This window comes from Silurus meridionalis, chromosome 13 (assembly GCF_014805685.1).
Source record: "Silurus meridionalis isolate SWU-2019-XX chromosome 13, ASM1480568v1, whole genome shotgun sequence".
NCBI lineage: Eukaryota > Metazoa > Chordata > Actinopteri > Siluriformes > Siluridae > Silurus > Silurus meridionalis.
The window spans coordinates 12254813-12270924 of NC_060896.1; the positions used below are offsets into that span (position 1 = coordinate 12254813).

The following is a 16112-nucleotide window of genomic DNA, read 5'->3' on the forward strand; positions in this document are numbered from 1 at the left end:
AGGTTGGCATTGACTTCACAGCTTCTAATGGGAACCCCAGGGAGCCGTCCTCACTACACTACATCAACCCAATGGGCAGCAACGAGTATCTCTCCGCCATCTGGGCCGTGGGACAGATCATACAGGACTATGACTCGTAAGCGTCTGTGCTACGCAAAGTCATTTTGTTCATTCCAAGAAGTGTTTCACTGAGTTTCCAATTGTTCAGTAGTTAGAGACTGTTGGTGTTGGCAGACATATGGTGACTGTTTTCTTTCCTCAGAGACAAAATGTTTCCTGCACTCGGATTTGGTGCTCAACTCCCGCCTGACTGGAAGGTGAGAAAGTGTCTGTGTGTGTGTGTGTGTGTGTGTGTGTGTGTGTGTGTGTGTGTGCATGTGTATGTGCATTGTGTGGGTAATGTTTTCTTTACTCGTCCGATAGTGAATTCCTGTGTTTTGGTGTTGGCACCAGATTAAAGATAAAATTAGTAAGTGAGGTAAAATAGAATTGCAGGCGGGAATTGGGGAAGCTTGAATTAAATTCTGAAATGGCAGAGATGAACAAAATGTGTAATACATGCATATCCCTGTGATTATGCAACTGTCATCCCATCTGGGTTGCCATGGCACTGGAGTGATGAAAAAGACAAGTGAGAGAGGAAAGTGAAGAGCAAAATAGAGGCATGTGTTGTATGTGTGTGCGTATTGTGTGTGTGTGTGTGTGTGTGTGTGTGTGTGTGTGTGTGTGTGTGTGTGTGTGTGTGTTAATGACAGAAATATACACACTAAGTTCATTTCATAATGTAAGTGGGAAAAAAAACTGTTTTAAAAATGCAAAGATGTTGGAAGCAATCTGGTAAAACTGGAGTGGAGAAATTACTTCTTATCCAAATCATTATACACTGGATAACAAGGGCTCTTAAAGTGTTTACGCTGCTATAAAAGTGTTGGCCTTTCTAATAATCTACTTATATTACAGGTGTCCCATGAATTTGCTATCAACTTTGACCCTACCAATCCATTCTGCACAGGTGAGACAATACTACACTTGTTGGTTTTGGTTTTATATATCTAACAATAGAATTGGTGGATTGGTAATATTGTAATTGTGCGTAGGTTACAATAGGTTATAATTATGTAGGTTTAAATGCTTTAATTGCTAACATTTCTGATATGTGCAGGTGTTGAAGGCATCGTTCAGGCGTATTCCACCTGTTTACCTCACATTCGCTTTTATGGGCCAACTAACTTCGCTCCCATAATCAACCATGTGGCACGCTTCGCCACACAGGCCCTGCAACAAGACACAGCAGCGGTGAGAGCAGAATTCTTCAACATTCTTAAAGAACAAGCTACATGCTACACAAATAATTTTATACTATTGTTGTATAATTTAGTTTTACAATTACAATTTTGGTACGCTATCTTGGTGCAATGAGATCTCATTTATCTCAGCTTAAAAATTAAATAGATTTTTTTATTGCACTTAATCATTAATAGGGGCACCAAAAATGTATAGTAACTCCTTCAGCACTCCTATAATAAGACAAAAGAAGCGTTGAGTGTAAATATTTAAATGTTTTTCAATAGTTAAAAAAACAAATTACTTTTATGGAATCCTATTACGTTTCATGTCTTGGCTTCCGAATTCCTGCCTTTTTAAGAGCTCCAGCAGAAACTGCAATGGATCCACACCCACCTTCTGTAAATCCCTTCAGAAACAGTTTCCACCCGCCTCTGCTGGTGGAACAGTGTTTCTCTTTGTGTTACTCCAGGCGCTGCCAAGTGGGTCTGTGAAAAGTAGGCAGTGTGCTGGGTGGCTGCAACATGTGCAGAAATGTGTAACCAAACTTTGAGAGCAGAGCTTAGCCTAATGAAAACAATGTTGCTCTGTTGATCCAGCTAGACCCGCGGCTTTTCACTGGCCAGACTCGTCTTGCTGTGCGGGCTCATAGTGAATGAGGGCTTTACTAGAGGAAGCTGGTAGACACATACTGTAACATGAACAAGGATTTAAGGATCCATTCCAACGAATCTTTGACAGTCATTTTTGTTTTAAGCGATCTTGCTGTTATTGCTTGTAGTCTTGTTTTGCTTGACCTAGTGCACCGTATGCTTCTTATGTCATTGCGCTTCATTGTCTTTTGTACCTCTGTACATTGTATGATAGGATGTTGTACATTTCTGTTTACATCATCCATAATTGATTAAATTCCTAGCTATTTTTTGCTCATTAATTGGATACGCAATAAATATTATTTATTATTTAATTACACTTTATTATAGATATGCCATTTTGTGCAATTTCTTTTACAATTGAGACGATAGATGTTGCTCATGTGTTGTTGTCAAGAAAGTACCCCAGAGAAGTCTGAGAGGGATTTAATCAGGGACATGCCAAAAACACGAGTTGTGTTATAATGAACTGTCTGGCATGCTGTTAGGAAACAAGAATGTGTTACTTCTGAGCTTAGCAAAAAAAACTTGATAGACAACAGTGGCTGATTGCCAGGTGGCACAAACAGCTGCGGTTGCTGGTAATGCTTTTATTAAAGAAGACAAATAACAGACAGATAAAAAAAAAACACTTGAACATTCTAACTAGTATACAAAAAGTTGCAGAAGATCAGGTGATTTACAAACAGAGAAAACACAGGAAAGAAGGCTTGGTGTGTTAGTTGTAGAACAGAGTCGAGCAGATCCTTTGCAATATATGAAAGTTTTTATTTATAAAGCATCCTAATGTCTGAAATCAAGTGTCCTGTGTGAGAAATCAGTTGCAGGTCAACATGTCAGTGAGTGTGTTTTAATCAGCTTCCTAGTTCAGTAGTCAGGGCACTGATAAGGGGTTTTAAGAACTGATAAGGCAATTTTAAGAACTTTGGATCCCTAAAGGTCCTGCAATTAATAATACGAAAATAAAATAAAATGTAATAAAATGTAAATTCGAAAAAATGGTGGACAAAATCTATCTATCTATCTATCTATCTATCTATCTATCTATCTATCTATCTATCTATCTATCTATCTATCTATCTATCTATCTATCTATATTTATCAAGTGTATTTGTTTGGGTTTTAACAGTGACTGATGGGGAAATTCATTAGTCATGTCGGTGAGGATTGAGTTAAGTGTCCGATGTTCAGTTAACCAGGGTTCACGATACTGATTCCTGACCTAGAGTGCTATGGAGCTGATTGAGACAAACCCAGTGTGTAATGTGGTTGTGGTATTAAAGTCTGTGATTGCCATATTTGTTTGCCATGGTGTGTTCCGGGAAATAGGTGCTAAAGATTTGATGCTGATTGGGGCTGATTCCTGCGTGAACATAAATAGAAAAAAAATTTAATCTAGTGATATCTAGTGGGTCAAGGACTTTAAGCCATAATCGATGGTAAGGCATAAAAGGAATTTGAGCATTGAATTGCATTATTTTCATTGTATTATTTATGGACCTTTCGAATATTTCTCAACTAAATAGATTTTTATATGTTTTAGTTAGAGCTACACTACACTGGATATTTATGTAAAAGCAAAAACATGAATCGGGAGGCATAGAAAAATACATTATATTATTATATGATGCTACTTAGTTGCTGTGAGTTGTCTTGACAATGCAGTAAATAGTAAATGTCAGTCAGTGTTGTGTCAGATGTATTTAATGGGTAATTTGAGAGAGAGAGAGAGAGAGAGAGAGAGAGAGAGAGAGAGAGAGAGAGAGATCTGAAAGGCATCTGCCTGTTCTTTCATTTGGAAAGTAGTGAATATAGACAGCTTATCCTCACTGGGGGTGTGTCAGTAGTGCTTTCTACTAGCTTTATTGTTTGAATTTTATCTACAAACACAGCTGTATTTTACCCTCTTTCAATTAGCATTCTAACATAAGGAGCTAGGATTTTACTACCGTTTTTATGTATGTCTTTTGTTTTGGTACTCTGTTTTAATGAGTGTGCTAAGCAGCTTTACAGAATGTAACAGTTAAGGTGAACGATGTGTGTTTATCCCTGATGAGCAAGCCATGGCGACTGTGGCAAGGAAAAAACTCCCTTAGATTTATGCTTTCATACTTACTTATATTTAATGTGTTAATTGATTAATAAAAAAGTAAAGGTTTGCTATGATGCTAATGGCATAAATTTACAATTTACATAACGCGAATTCTACCCATAGTCTATATGATTTTATTAGGGGCCCACATTCAGAAATCTTATAAAAGAATTTGAAATCACAGAAATGTCGGATTGAACCTTAAGATTCGAAAGTCTCAAATTACTGAGGCATAATGTAATGTAAAGTGTCCTTGAGTGTCCTGTAAAGTGTCCTTGAGTGTGCTTATAAATAAATTTTATTTTTAATTATTATTCTAATGCAGTTTTATTTTATTTGAAGCTTAGTGCACTTGAGTGTAGAAAGTACAAAAATGTTGTTAATGTTCATTATTTCCCCCAATTCAGCAGCTCCCTGTACTAAATTGTTTAGCATACAATTAATTGTTGTTAAGTTACTATAGTTCTTTCATGGTAGAATATGAGTTCAGGTATAGTCATTAGTAAAGAGATAAAGCACATTAAAAGTATCTCAATACTCCTAGCTCCACTGTATGGATGTACAATCCTAATGCAAATCCTGAGAAGAGCTGATGCACAAATGTGTTTATTCACCAACGATTTGTCTAGTGATGCACCCAAACAGCATGCCTGGCTTTAAATGCGGTCATGTGTACTGTCTTATTCCTGAACCAAACGCTAGATCGGCAGCTCCTAATTGCTTGGTAAGAAATCCCACAAAATGCGCCTGGGGTTGTCAGTTCAAAGTCTGCTGAGCCACTTTGAACAGGCACAGCACTCGCAGATTCTCGCGGTCTTATTATAAGCAGAGCTGAGAACAGCCATTAAATTTCCTTTTCAATTAAAGATATTTATAGTAGCTGATCCAGTGAACAAATGTTCTCTCTCTCTCTTTTTTTTTTTTTTTTACTGTTCATGGGTTTTAATGACAATTTAGTCACATCCTTTAGGTCTGCTTTGTTTCTTTCCAGTCAGTTGCATTGACTTATACAAGCAGACATACAGTAGGGGTGTGTTTTTTTATAACAAGAACAAGTAAACTGTGTGAAGGTTCTGTTTATGCTTCTGAACATTGAGACACTCACAGAGAAGTTTTTATAGAGAGAAAGGCCTGAGGGAATGTAATCAAATGTTCAATACCGATTAACAGAGATCAACAGGAAATAATATTTCTGGTCAGCAAAACACGAACTTCTGAAGTGTCATGTAGAAGATTTAGAGCGTTTTAAATGTGTTTGTATGTTTTTGTATGAGTGCATTAGGCCAACAGCAGCTTTTTTTTAAAACTGTGTATAAAATATAAGATGACCTCAGTGTCTAAACACTGAGACAAACATATTCACTGTGACCAATGTGTTTTTGCTTGGAAGGAGGACATAATAGTTATCATTTAACCTCCTTCAAGAAGGGCTTGGAGCTTTTTGTCCTTAATTGTACCCTGTCAAAATACAAAAGATAAAACTGGAGAGAGCAAGCAAGAGCGAGAGAGAATATGAATTGTCACCAACAAATTGTAATTCTTTATTTTTTTGTAGTGAAGCAAACAAAGCAGGAAAGAAGCTTAAGCTGAATATGATGCTTTAGTCAACTATAAAAAATGTTGTAGTAGGTTGTAATACACCAGTTAGGTTTCTTAATTGAAATATTCAAGAACATTTTATCAACACTTGGTAATACACGGTGATTTCTTTTTAAGCATTGCGTTACATATTACACAGTCTCACTACTGACTTAGAACCTTTAACTGCATGCATTTGTACATTCTGTCTTCCTCAGTGTGTATATCGCAGTGGAACTGAGATAATGAGACACTAACGTTCCTGTTTCTTGCACATTAAAAGCCTGGAGTTTAGAGAGTCATCAGGGGGGCATACGGAGGGGGGCACCCACTTTGTGTGCTATTTGGCGAATAGTCCTCCGTGCTTTAGTTTTTATTGTGCGTTCGAGGATTTGCCATATGTTTTGTTCTTTTTGAGCCACATTCATGTATGAATATATTTTGAAACATACCGGTGACAAAAATGCTGGTAGAGAGCTTTATCTCAGATACCATAGTGGGTGAAACCAGTTTATTTTGTGTTCTATTTACTTTGAATGATGGATGATAAAGTAGGTTAAAAAAAAAAAACATCCCACAGTCACTGAATAATGGATAGTTTGGAAGTGATTTTAAATTATTGTTGATACATAATGTCTTCATTAGATGCTTTTAAATGAAAAAATAAAATGTAAACCAAACAACTTCAGCCTGCAGGTTTATTTAGCTATTATAACTATAACTTACTTAGCTATAAGCCACGTTTTTTATTTACAAATATTTCAAATGTTATTTGTTGAATTAAGTGCTCTATTGGCATTTCATTCAGATTATGTTTCTGCTGTCAGTTTATGAAAAACAGTGCTAATGAAGTGCACTTTCAAAAGAGGTGGCATAATCAGGAATCACGTTTACACAAAGAATTCACAGTGTGATCTGCACTATGAAAATGATAGCCATGTCTTTTAGCTAAAAAGAACAAATCTAGCGTTCTTTTTCTTCTCCAGTAAAACCTACAATATTCCATCGACCATCACCTCTATATCCCTGAGCTTAGAGAGCAATGTTTCCATGGATACAGGAAGGAATTATTATTTTTTATTAACTCAAGACACACAAGCAGAAACATATAACATATATATATATAATATATATACATACAAACATATATTAAATATTTTTATAAAAAATATAAATAAATTATAAAACAGTCACAATTAAAACCTTCAACACAACATGCATTTATTCACGACGTCTTTTCTTTGCTCGTATACAAAAACAAATTTACTCCACTAAAAAAATGTTAAAACACTAAACATTTGTTTTACTGATGCTCTAAGTCTCAAATCAAGCACAAAAATCCACCATGATGCACACATCCGGTAATTAAAATTGTCCGTGTGGAAACATAGCAACTGGTGTCCTGATGATTTACGTACTTTAAAACACCAAAATGACTTTAAAACATTTACAAGAATATTCTTATAAGAATATTCTGTGGTTTTTCTATGTTCTTTTTTTCATGTAATTAATAGGCATGAACAAGTTCTAAGAAAAACATCTACTGTCTTTGAAACATGTCTATGTTCTTTATGCCCTATGTTTATGGTGGTTTCAATAATAATAAACATATATTTACATACATTTAGCATCCATATTTGTCCATGTTTATGTTGAGTATTAAAACCTTGAAAAGTATTCATTTAAGGTACATTTATAACAAATAAAATTTGTTTAAGTTGTGATTAATCATGAGTTAACTCATGACAATCATGCAATTAACTGACAGCCCCAACATATATATATATATATATATATATATATATATATATATATATATATATATATATATATATATATATATATATATCCTTGTGTGTGTGTGCCAAAGGATTCAAACCTGAAATCCACCCTCCTGGCTATGCTTTTGATTAGTGGGAAATGTCCACAGCATGCCCATAGAATGTTACACCTATGACATGTACTTTCAGGGCACAGAAAGCATCTTTTCTATTTATGTTGTGTCCTGACCACTCCTGAGGGGTTGTGTGACGTCCCATCCTGAGGACAGTGGGGAAGCTTGAATCAGTGCCTGTTGTTCACCACTTCTCAGCATCGCATTATTCCCTAAAGGAATATGGTCTTGGCTCTGTCTTCTGTTTTTTAACCCCTGTAAGACCACATTGCACACCATTTTTCAGGACATTTTATTTTGTCACTTGGTTGTAAAGGTAAAAGGAATAAAAGACATTGTTTCCTTTCTTTTTCAGAATAATGCAAATGTTGGCCACAGAAGGGGCAACAAATCATTATCTTTCACTAGACTTCACTAGTGTTCCTATCCCATTTTCCCCCACTGATTCCTTTAATTTTAGGCAACTGTCCAAATTGATAGAGGAGTACGATCTGTCGTGACATTTCGGCGTGGGTGGCGTAAGGCTGTTTTTTCAGATACCATGCTGTTGAAGTGCTCCGGGACACTGATGAGCAAATGCAGTGTGTCGGTGCAGTAGCAGCAGTTGTGCAGCTGGAAAACAGATTCATTATCCTGGGCATGCTGAGCAGAGTCAGAACTCTGTGCTAAATCAAAGTGTCGAGGATGCGCAACTGTGGAAAGCAGCAGGAGGAGGAAAAAGTGACAGTGTAAATTCCCCTCTAGCACTTACACCCTCCCTTCACTCTCTGCCTGCTGGAGTGTGAGTAGGGGATGTTTCATCATGTGCCTCCCCACACATTTTCAATTTTTATATCCCATTCAGAGCAGGGTTATGGGGCTGGATTGTATGTTGTGGTTACCAAACTTGCAAATTTATTTGGATTCAGCATCTGCAAATTATTCTGGTAGTTGGCCACATTTAGTTCTGATACACTGTATGACTTTTTTCTTTGTGCTTTCTAAGATGCATTATTTTAACTGCAGTGAGGCAGTCATTATATATTAAGGAGTTAAAGACAAACATACAATCGTAATTCAAATTGTATATATTGTAGGCTTTAAATTTAAGACCCCCTATTGACTAAAATCTAAGACCTCTGCTCTGTAACATGCTTTTGGAATGGAAAAAAAATATATATATATATATTAAGTATTGTCCTCTTCTTTCTGGTATTTCTTATACTTACATGTGTTATTTTGTTGGTAAAGAACACAAGGCTGTGCTATAGAGCCTTTTAAATAGTACTTGTAATGTTACCATTGGTAACTGGTAATTGTCAGTAAGGAAAAGTATATTCACTGCTCAGAACTCAGATATATCAAAAGTCCATTCATTCCAGCCCACACCTGACATTCGTACTGCTATATTTAAACATTCACTTAATAGAGAGAAAAGTGATGGAAGTTCAAGAAAATGTTTTCTCATGAGACTGTATGAAGGACAGTGTATAAAGTATTTGTGTGTAATGGTGCTTTCACACTTGGGGAAGAAAAGCAATGGCCAGAGCACCTTTTGTGCTGATATAGAAAAGCAGCTAATGAGATGTTCACACTGTAACCATAACAACGCTTTTACAGGTTCTAACTTGCAACAACTTGCAACAACCATTTCATCCCCGTATTTTCTTAAGTCCTTATTAATGCAACTCCTATTTTTTGCTACTAATTATTATTATTATTATTATTATTATTATTATTATTATTATTATTATTATTATTATTATTAATTATTATGGGCTGGTTGGTTAACTGAGATTGATGTTATGGTTACAGCGTGTGTAATGTAATCCATTTACCCGGTGTTAAAAAAAGGTGTTCCAGTTAACATTTTTTCTGTGGAATAAAGTGTGAAAGCACACATTTTTCTGTTGCACATCAGTGTTATTACTAGCCAGCCAAGGAGACAGGGTGACACTATCAGCTGAGCAAGAAGGCAGAGTGACGTCTTCAGCTGGTTAAAGGAAAAAGGGCAGCATTCTCCGCTGGGCAGAGAGGCTGAGAGAAGTCAATTCACGAATATAAAACAAAAATATAAGCAAAACACAAAATAAATACAAATGTATATAATAAACAAAAACAAACCTGAACATGAATATAAGCATTAGCATGCAAAAGCATGAGATAACAACTAGCATGGAACAACAAACGGAAGACCATGAGTGCTGTGAAGGTTAAAGTTACAAACAAGTGCTAATCAAGGTGAAAAGAAAAGGATGTGAGTGATTAGAGATATGTCCCCCAGTCATGTGATGTTGCAGTGGCTGATGTTAATTGTAGTCCAGGACTATAATTATAACACACTGTCAGTTTTTTATTCAGCAGTTTACTCCTGACAGCCAGTCGGGTGTGTGTGTATTTGAGCATAACATTTTACCAACCTGCTAAAGTAAGCATTTATAATAGGTATAAGCAGCAACATAAATAACATATATCCTTAATACTAACATTTACTCACATAGAAATATAATAAATGCAATTAGTGTCATGTCAGCCAAAATTGTCAAATGCTTTACTTATCCTCTTCTATTCCTCCACATTCACATCACGGAGCTGCTGGATGTTAGACACATGGTGCTTTTCCATCTTCCTCGTGGGGATGCCCCACAAGTGCTCAATGGGGTTCAGGTCTGGAGAAACTTGGTTGTCTTGGCCACTGCATCACCTTCACCTTCATCTTGCTCAGCAAAGCAGTAGTCATCTTGGCGGTGTGTTTGAGGTTGTTATTATGTTGGAAAACTGCAGTTTGGCCCATTTTCTGAAAGGAGCGCTACATATTCTGCTTCAGAATGTCACAGTACATGTTGGAATCTGGGAAGCCCCCACCACCAGGCTTGACTATAGGCAAGACACAATTTTCTCGGTACTTCTCACCAGGGCATCGCCACACATGCTGGACACCATCTGAGCCTTATTTTAGTCTCATCAGACCATAGGACATGGCTCCAATAATTCATGCTCTTGGACAGGTTGTCTTCTGCAAACTGTTTGCAGGTTTCCTTGTGAACCAGCTTCAGAAGAGGCTTCCTTCTGGAAGGACGGCCATGCAAACCGAGTTGCCATGTGCGGCGTATGGTCTAAGCACTGACAAGCAGACCTTCCACTTCTACAACCTCTAAAGCAATGCTCGCAGCACTCATGGGTCTGTTTTTTAAAACAGCTTTTGCGCCTGATGCAGGAGGACTCATCTTCTTTAACTGACCCGTGTGAGTCCTGTTCTGAGTGAATATTTCGGTACAGTTAGGGGGATGAAATGCAAAACATAAAACTGCTTGTTGTTTTTTATTAACATAGTTTATTATTATTATAATTTGTGAACATCCGCAGTTTACATTTTTTAAACAATTTTAAATAAAATGCCTGCTTGGATAAATATACAGTGGAACCCGGTTATGTCGATGTCCTAGGGGGGTCGCCAAAAAGCATCGAGATAACCGATGATCGAGATAAACGAAAATCAAAATGGCGGCAATATATTAACATGCTTGAAATTTCTTTATGTACATGATGTGCGTTAATAAATGAGAATGTGCATGCACGTGTTTTTGAAGGGTTTTTTTACACAACAGCGTTGCCGCGATTTGTTTGATGAAGGCATGCTATAAAAATACATACAGTACATGTTTATCTGTCAGAAATCCACCTGCCATGCCCCCTTCGGCCCCCTTCAGCGTGTCAGGTGCTTTCTCGGCCGCTTTCTCTGAAGCTCCCGGGTTCAATCACGCACATATGGTGCTCGTTTAGCATCATCACCAGCTCCTATTTAAACTTCCACACTCTCACCGTCCGTTATTGTTGGTATATGTTGGTTCACGGCGGTCGTTGTTATCGCTCATGTGTATCCCGGTACGTGCCTTCCCACCGGCACTCTCTCAACGGCTGCTCTTTTCTTCCCAAAGCGCACCGCGGATTTCCCCCGATCCTGCCGGTGTTCATTCCCACGTTCAGTATACAATACAACACCTGTAGCAGCTGTAAGCCTTGATTTTTCCGCCACTTCCGCGAGTTCTTCTGCGGCTGCACCGAGAAAACCGATGTTAAATGGCAAATTTTTCCCCCCTTGTGCTCGAGATATCAGGGTTCAGCGACATAAAAGAATCGACATAACCGATAAAAAATGCTAAGACAAAGCGAGAATTTGGCGGTTCCACTTCAAAAACGTCGACTTAATAGGGTTGTCGAGATAACCGAGGGCGAGATAAGTGGGTTCCACTGTATAACATTTTATAACATTTTATCAATATAAAATCTTAAAAAATTAAGTAGGATAAATCTAATGTATTTTTATTTTTATTTTATTTTAAAATATACACTTTTTATTATATTGATTAATATGAGTAATAAATTAAATTTGATTCTGAATCCGATTCTGATTCTGAAGCAAACGGTAAACAATTCATATTGCCGGAAGTGGCCGCGATTTTGATCATGAGCAAAACAACGCATTACAAATCGTATTTCGGCGCGGCACAAATCTTATTTGCAGTACAGAGTGAGTAGCCACTGTGTCAATGTGCTAACTCTAGTTTCTTTTTCATACCCCTGGCATAGTTGCATATATTTTCAAGTTTAATTATAATAATTTAAAAAATGCACCCAAAGTGCAAGGCGGACCCTAAACAAACTTGCGGTTGGCCACTTAATACGTTACTGAGGGAACTCGGATTTGAACTATGTTTCGCACGTCAAAAGGATTGCAATCGGTACACATGTACCGAACCGAAATCCCTGTACCGAAAAGTTTGGTACGAATATGTGTACCGTTACACCCCCTTATATATATATGTATTACCTATGTATTATGTATTATATTACCTTTAACCAATAACCAATACTCATTTATTTTAACTCTAACTCCACTTCATTGTAATTGTATAATTTTCCCTCTTAATATTAATTATATCATCAGATTATAATAATCTGCTAAATGGTTTGCCTTTATTTGATCGCTAATGCAATACACGCATAAATTGGGAGTATTGCATGTAAATGAAATGTATATAACGGGACATTGGGACAGTATAAATATGATATATAAAGGAGAGTAGGCTCATGAGTGGAACGAGAGAAAAAGTTTTAGAATATGCAGATTCATATCATGATGATTCCACAGCCTTCTATTCACTGGCAGCATTTGAAGCAAGATTTGCTGTGTTGTCTGGTTGGTAGATGATAGTGCATGCTCATTAATCATAGTAACCATAATCATAGTAATACTGGCCAATTATGGGCATCTCTGAACTCCTGTATGTAGAAATGTGTGGACGGTGCTTTCCTCCAAGCCCGATACACTTCCCAGTGATGCAGACTATGGAGCAGTTTGAAAAATGGGATTGGCAGCACTGTATGTCATAGGGGAATCATGTGTTAGCCTTTACTTCCAGGTTGATAGCTGTCTTGTGATAGGCAAGAGCTGGGAAAAAATGGAGAGAAGAATTATGTCCATATAGTCCATACATATGTCCAAGTTGGTTTATCATTTGAGCTCATATCAGAGCCAGTTTTTCTGTCAGAGTAGTGCAGCAATGTAAAGACAAATGGGTACAAAAAGGAAAGTCACACCATCATTGCTAGAAAGCTCTGTATACTGCAAGTAGTCAGTTTCAAACACTGTATGAAGAACATTACAATGGCTCATTAAGGAGAAATATGAGCATTAATGACACATCCTTGAGTAACTTCGCCCTTGTCTCTCTGTGTGTTATCCTAAATTATATTAACGTCAACAGTTTGCTAAATAGCAGCACTCATCCCACAGTTTACTGACAGATTGTGAATGTATATTTGTACACACTACCACACAGAGTTTTAACAATTGGAAGGCATTCAGACAACCTTTGGCTTGGTCACACTGTTAGTCTAACAAAAAATGAATACATTAATGTCTGATGAAGTGGCTAATGCGCACTGGTCTGCAGCTTTTGATTTATGCTAATGCTGTGAGTTTTGAAGTTTGTAGGTTTTTTATTGGCTGCATTTGTATGTGAAGGGAAGATTGATAGAGATACATTATACTATACCATCGTACCATACGTTTATCTATATGCCTTTGTAAGGATTAAAAGCCATGGACAGATGGATGGATGGATGGATGGATGGATGGATGGATGGATGGATGGATGGATGGATGGATGGATAGATAGATAGATAGATAGATAGATAGATAGATAGATAGATAGATAGATAGATAGATGCAAATTTCTACACAAATGTTTTTAATTTTGCTTTGAATTTTACTTTACTTTATAAATTTTAATACTAAGGTTTATATTTAACATTTGCTTTCATTATTTATAATGATATTTTACAAAGTACAGAAAGTTAGCAAGCACTGTTATTTTTCAGGGCTCCTAAGTGTCAGAACAGAAACGTGTAAACCCCATCATGGTCATTATATGTCCGAATCGCTGAGGTTGGCAGTCTCTGGCATGCTTGACAATTACAATAACAGTAATGTCAGCCAATCAGTATCTGTGAACTCATGTGGGTGAGAGCACTATCACCTCGTTATATTAGGCTTCCTCATTAGAACGAGCAGCTGTTGAAGATGATGGCGCTCACAAGCATTCAGAAGGTTTACACCATATGGACAAAAGTTTGTGGACAGCTGCTAATAAGTGGTGAACATTCTGTTCCACGTCTAGTCAAATTTGCTGTTATAATGACCTCCACTCTTCTGGGAAGATGTGGAGATTTGTGCTCATTCAGCCATAAGGGTGTGATGCAGGGGACGTTTCATCCCAAAGGTATTCAATAGGGTCGAGCTCTATAGCAGGCCACTCAAGATCTTCACTCCAACCCATGTACATCATATATTTATAAAGTTGGCTTTGTGCACAGGGGCAGTGTCATGGGAAACAGATACCCTTCTGTTATTTTAAACACAAGCACTTATATGATCATTTATATTTAGTTTGATTGAAAAGTTTATAGGTACACTATCCTATTTATTTATTTATTTATGGTTTACTGCCATAATTGGATTATTTATACCATGTCTCTTTTTTTCTACAGCAATACTTCACATTGCTGATTATTACTGACGGCGTGATCAGTGACATGGATGAGACGCGTCATGCGATAGTACAAGCTGCCAAACTGCCCATGTCCATCATTATTATTGGAGTGGGCAATGCTGACTTTGCAGCAATGGAGTTTCTGGATGGAGACAGCAGCGCACTACGTTCCTACACTGGAGAAGAGGCGGTCAGGGACATAGTGCAGTTTGTCCCGTTCAGGGACTTCCGTAACGTGAGTACCTGTTTATTTTTTTCTGTTGAAATTTCCCTGTGTTGGTTTCAACCACCAGCTCACATTTTCTACTTCACAAGCTCTTCTTCCTTGGTACTGTTATGTAAGGACACATTTTTGCACACATCTTTTATGCACAGAGCTACATTATTGTTGCTGAGACAGGTTACAGGTCGCTGCGCTCCGCTGTTACGCTGTCAATATTACAGCGTATAATTTGACCCCAAGTTGTTGGCTTACTCATTTAATCAATACTGTGGGCGCTTCTAGGCTGCATGTGATGGCTCTGTGTTCTGGATCAGTTCCAGAGCTTTTGTGTGGGAGTGGGAGTGGGAGTTTTGCAGACCACGTGACTTCCTCAACAGCGCGAGAGAGAGCGAACACAATGCTCCCTGCGGCATTCTTCACTACAAATTTAAGTTCATTTCAAGTACTGAACACATTCAGCACTTCATTACCCAATCAGTGCATCTGCCTCAGTAACAGGGAGATCGCAGCTTCAGGAACCTAATGAGAAATCCTTAGTTCTGGCATGTCATCAGCTGACTGCATTGTATGCTTGTGTTTGTTTGTTTTTTCTCACAGGCTCCGAAGGAAACTTTAGCCAAATCAGTGTTGGCCGAGTTGCCTCAACAGGTTACCCAGTATTTCAAACAGAGGAACCTGTCGCCTAGAAACACGATGGCGGAGTGAAAGTTTGAAGCGTGGGGTTCACACTGCATGTTGCCAAAATGTACTTACTGTTTACAAAAAAAAGAAAAAAAAATCTTGACAATTCTGAAGGACAAAGCGCATGCCTTTCTATAAATAATTGTTTTTAATAAATAAATGTTTTTATTTATTGTTTTACATATGCCAAGTTGGAAAGCAAGATGCAATGTAAGGTTGTTTGTGTGTCAAGACACTAACTCCATTAATGCAAGGGTTCTTAATTCTAGTACCAGGTTTGGCAAAAGAGAACCATCAAAATCAAAAGTCACTGAGAATTAGAGCTGAGGAACCTTTGCTAAATATTTACAGAGGAAAAGAGAACTTTTTGAATGTATATTTGTGTTTTAAAGATTATATTATCTTTCATAATTGTAATTTTTCTGTAGTGCTTTGTAATTTGTCCAATGTATAGTACCATGGTCATGGTGGGTTTTTTTGTTTTTGTTTTGCTTTTATACAGTTTGGTCAGTTTTTGTTACTGTACTCAGGTCAATAAATATCACTTGAGGTGTTGCTAGCAATGAAGCATGTGTCATGAGATGTGACCACGTCATATTACATGTGCCTCCTCAGTGAGGTTTAACCTACAACCGAGTGTTTATAGAACGTTTACTAGTATGCAGAGCACGAA

The 16112-nt window shown here is 37.4% G+C and overlaps 1 protein-coding gene across 1 annotated transcript in view; it reads left to right on the forward strand.

Annotated features, from left to right (window-relative positions):
- cpne2 (copine II) overlaps positions 1-15998 on the forward strand; it is a 40443-nt gene extending 24445 nt beyond the window's left edge. Inside the window, exons 11-16 of the mRNA XM_046864024.1 lie at positions 3-136; positions 263-317; positions 961-1012; positions 1163-1296; positions 14534-14770; positions 15356-15998. Of these exons, the coding sequence (XP_046719980.1) occupies positions 3-136; positions 263-317; positions 961-1012; positions 1163-1296; positions 14534-14770; positions 15356-15463 (720 nt within the window). The 3' untranslated portion in view covers positions 15464-15998. The remainder of the gene's footprint in view (positions 1-2; positions 137-262; positions 318-960; positions 1013-1162; positions 1297-14533; positions 14771-15355) is intronic.
- The last annotated feature ends 114 nt before the right edge of the window (positions 15999-16112 follow it).